The sequence below is a fragment of the Colobus angolensis genome, unplaced genomic scaffold (assembly GCF_000951035.1).
Source record: "Colobus angolensis palliatus isolate OR3802 unplaced genomic scaffold, Cang.pa_1.0 Scaffold4, whole genome shotgun sequence".
NCBI lineage: Eukaryota > Metazoa > Chordata > Mammalia > Primates > Cercopithecidae > Colobus > Colobus angolensis.
The window spans coordinates 14,318,322-14,321,919 of NW_012117376.1; the positions used below are offsets into that span (position 1 = coordinate 14,318,322).

The following is a 3,598-nucleotide window of genomic DNA, read 5'->3' on the forward strand; positions in this document are numbered from 1 at the left end:
TTAGTAGAGACAGGGTTTCACCGTGTTAGACAGGATGGTCTCGATCTCCTGACCTCGTGATCCGCCCGTCTCGGCCTCCCAAAGTGCTGGGATTACAGGCATGAGCCACCGCGCCAGGCCAAAACCGCAAATGTTCATTCTTGTGTTAGCCTTTAGTCCAAGTCCCTTATGATACAAGAGGGAAACTGAGGCCCAGGGATGTATAACGACTTTTCCAAGGTCGCACAGCCAGCCAACCAGGGACACAATCCAAGCCTCTCGGCGACAAGTCCAGGGCTGCCTGGACTCCGGAGTGTGGTGGGGGCATCTTGGCGGCCTTTTTCCAGCCTACCCCGCCGCCAGCCCGGCCCAGGCCCAGCTGGGTTAGCTGATGACTCAACGGGCGGGCACTGCATTTTGCTATCCTACCTCGTCCCGCTGCTCTAGAGGGTTCCCAGCTCTCGGGCCAGACGGGTGACAACTTGTCTGAGTGAAACCGGGAAAGTGCCGCCCCTCGCCGCTCAGCAGGCGGCCGGGGCGCCGCTCAGTCAGTCAGCTAGTCCTGGCGTCCGCCAGGCCTGGCGGGCTGCGAGAAACTTGCCGCGCGCGTTCCGCCGCTCAGTTTCCCATTGGCTCGTTGGGCCCCCGGGGTGGTACCCTGGGGCAGCTCCCTCCTGTGATTGGGTGGTAGAGCCTCGGGTCCCGCCTCCAGTCCTGGCTGTGAAGGCTGGACCGAGCAATGCGGCCGCAGGTTCCGGCGTGTTGCTGGCTGCAGAGAGCGGAGGCGGCGGGCTTCGCAGGCACCGCTCCCGGCGACCGTTCCCACCCAGCTCGTCCTTCCTCCCCGCCAGCCCGTTTCCTTTTGTCTCCATCTCCGAACTCTTTGGGACGTGACCCTCTCCTAAGATCTGGGCTTTTATGGCGGCACTGTACCCCGGCCTCAGATCGTACTTCCCTCCGCTGAGATCTGAGCCCTTGATGAGACTGTGACCCGCCTGCAAATCCGGTGCTCAGTGCCGCTCACTACTGCAGCACTGTCCTTAGATCTCATGCCGGAGACTTCACTATTTCCTGTCCCGCTCCACCTGAGCTCGTCAGCCTCCCGCGCTGCGGCTCCCACTCACCTCCCCTCAGCCCGGCAGAGGAGCCTCGGCGCCTCCTGTGGGTTCACCCGACCCTCCCGGTCCCATCCAGTTTGACTGGGGCCGCCCTGATGGAGACAGCCGGACCCCGGCCTCACCTGGACTCAGAGTCTTGCGTGCAGGTCACTGAGCCACCCAGGGAGGTCAGGGCCCTAACTCAGAGGTCAAAAGTCAGGATCTCTAAATCAGATTCCAGTTCCACTCCCAGCCCATCGCCAAGAAGAACTGGAGAGAGACAGGAGGAGTGTCACAGGGGAACTTTATTGAGAGGAAACATGGTCACACCCAGCAGACATGCTTTCCTTCAATGTCGGTCTTGCACTGGCGCGCGCGCACACACACGCACACACACACCCATCTCCAGCCCCTGCCACTGTCCAGTTCTCAGCCACAAGGCGGGACACTCCTCAATTCCTACGACCAGAGGCAGCAGGGGCAGGAGTGAGGCAAGAGGGAGGGGAGAAGCAGCCTGGTCCTGGGGTCGGGAGGAAGCGGTGCGGAGAGCAGGGCTGGGGGCATGACCAGTGGTTAGGTGCGCTCAGCAGCTGCAAGAAGAGTGGGATCCCCAGCCCCAGGTGGCCTCAGCTCTGCCAGTCCCTCTCCACGGAGCTGTTTGGAGCAAGAACAGCGCCTGGGGGAGAAGGGTGGGGCCTCCCACCCCATACTCGTCCTCTCGGCAGGGTGGGGGACTGAAGGGGGCAGGGCAGGGCGGTGGCGGGCAACACTCAGCTCTGGGGCTCCTGGGGAGCCTCGCCCCCCTCTTCCCCGGCGTTGTCTGCCGTCCACAGCGTCAGGTTGTCTCGCAGCAGCTGCATGATGAGGGTGCTGTCTTTGTAGGAGTCCTCGCTGAGGGTGTGCAGATCAGCCATGGCCTCGTCGAAAGTGGTCTTGGCCAGCGAGATGGCCTCCTCGGGGCTGTTGGCGATCTCGTAGTGGAAGACGGAAAAGTTCAGGGCCAGGCCCAGGCGGATGGGATTGGTGGGCGGCATCTCCTTCTTGCTGATGTCCATGGCCTCCTGGTAGGCTGACCGGGCTGAGTCAATGATGCGCTTCTTGTCCTCACCAGTGGCCACCTCGGCCAAGTAGCGGTAGTAGTCGCCCTTCATCTTCAGGTAGAAGACCCTGCTCTCCGCGTCCCCAGCCTCCTTGATGAGGTGGCTGTCCAGCAGGCCCAGCACAGTGTCGCACACGCCCCGGAGCTCAGTCTCCACCTTCTCCCGGTACTCACGCACCTCGGGGCCCTTCTCCTCCGAGCCCTCCTCGTTGCTTTTCTGCTCAATACTGGACAGGACCCTCCAGGCAGCCCTCTGGCCGCCCACCACATTCTTGTAGGCTACTGAGAGCAGGTTTCGCTCTTCGCAGGAGAGCTCCTCACCTTTCTCCACGGCGCCCTTCATGAAGGCTGCCATGTCCTCATAACGTTCGGCCTGCTCTGCCAGCTTGGCCTTCTGGATCAGACTGGCTCTCTCCATGGCTCTGGGGACACACAGGCGGGCGGTGGGCTAACTGCTGCCTGGGACCAATGCCGGACTCTGTGCCTCTCCTGCTCTTGGCCTGCCTTTTGGCTGGGTGGCCAGGCCCAGAGAAGGGTGGGGAGGAGCAGGGGGCGGGACCAGGGCCCAAGACCTGCCTCCCTCTCCTCTCCTCCCCACACCCTTTCCGGCTCTGCAGTAAAGGTAAAAAGGCTGGGATGTGGGGGTGAATCATCAGAACAGTCAGCAGAAGAAATCTGGGCGTGGGCCCCACCTGCATAGGCACCTTTCCAGGCTCCAGGCTGCCCCCTCTTGTTCGGGGCTGGCATCATATGGCTGCTCACATCAGGAAACTGCCTGGCTTCTCAAATCAGATCCTCCTTCACAGTGCCCTTACAGAGGCTAAGGGCGGCTTTAGCCCCTGGCTGCTTCTGCCTTGACAGAGCCCATAAAGATTCAGGAGGATGGGGTTTCCTAATCCTGCCAGGTAACTTCTCCCCTTGGTTCAGGTGAGGATAACTCATGTTTAGGTAGGGCCATAGAGTTTCCCAAGCACTTTCATATTCACGATCGAATTTAATCCCCACTGTGTCTCTGTGACACACACAGGACCATAGAGATGGGAACACAAAGTCTCAGAGAGGGGTGAGATTTGCTCAAAGTCACATAGCCACCACTGCCCTGAAACTCCTTTCTGCACCCTGCTTCCTTTAGCTTTTCTCCGGTTGAAGTCTCTGACCTATGAGCTCCAGGCTGTGTTTGGAAGTGAGATCCAGGCTGTGTTTGGAAGTGAGATCCAGGCTCTTTCTCAATCTACCTGAAGATGGTTCCATCCCTCAGGCCTCACTCCCCCTCAGGGTCCCCTCTGAGCTCCCAGAATGCGCAGGTGGCAGCTTTCAGAGTGCCACTTAATGAAGTGTTTAACAAGCAGCCTCTGACGCTCCAGCCCAGCCTTTGTAATTAGTCACCCAGTAGGTTTGTTGGACACATTTCCCATCACTACAC

At 60.2% G+C, this 3,598-nt stretch overlaps 1 protein-coding gene across 1 annotated transcript; it reads right to left on the minus strand.

Annotated features, from left to right (window-relative positions):
- Positions 1–1,363: 1,363 nt before the first annotated feature.
- SFN (stratifin) lies at positions 1,364–2,798 on the minus strand. The gene has a single exon (XM_011955580.1). It carries the CDS (start codon positions 2,591–2,593, stop codon positions 1,847–1,849), a length of 747 nt encoding a protein of 248 aa, XP_011810970.1. The 5' UTR covers positions 2,594–2,798; the 3' UTR covers positions 1,364–1,846.
- Positions 2,799–3,598: the final 800 nt, after the last annotated feature.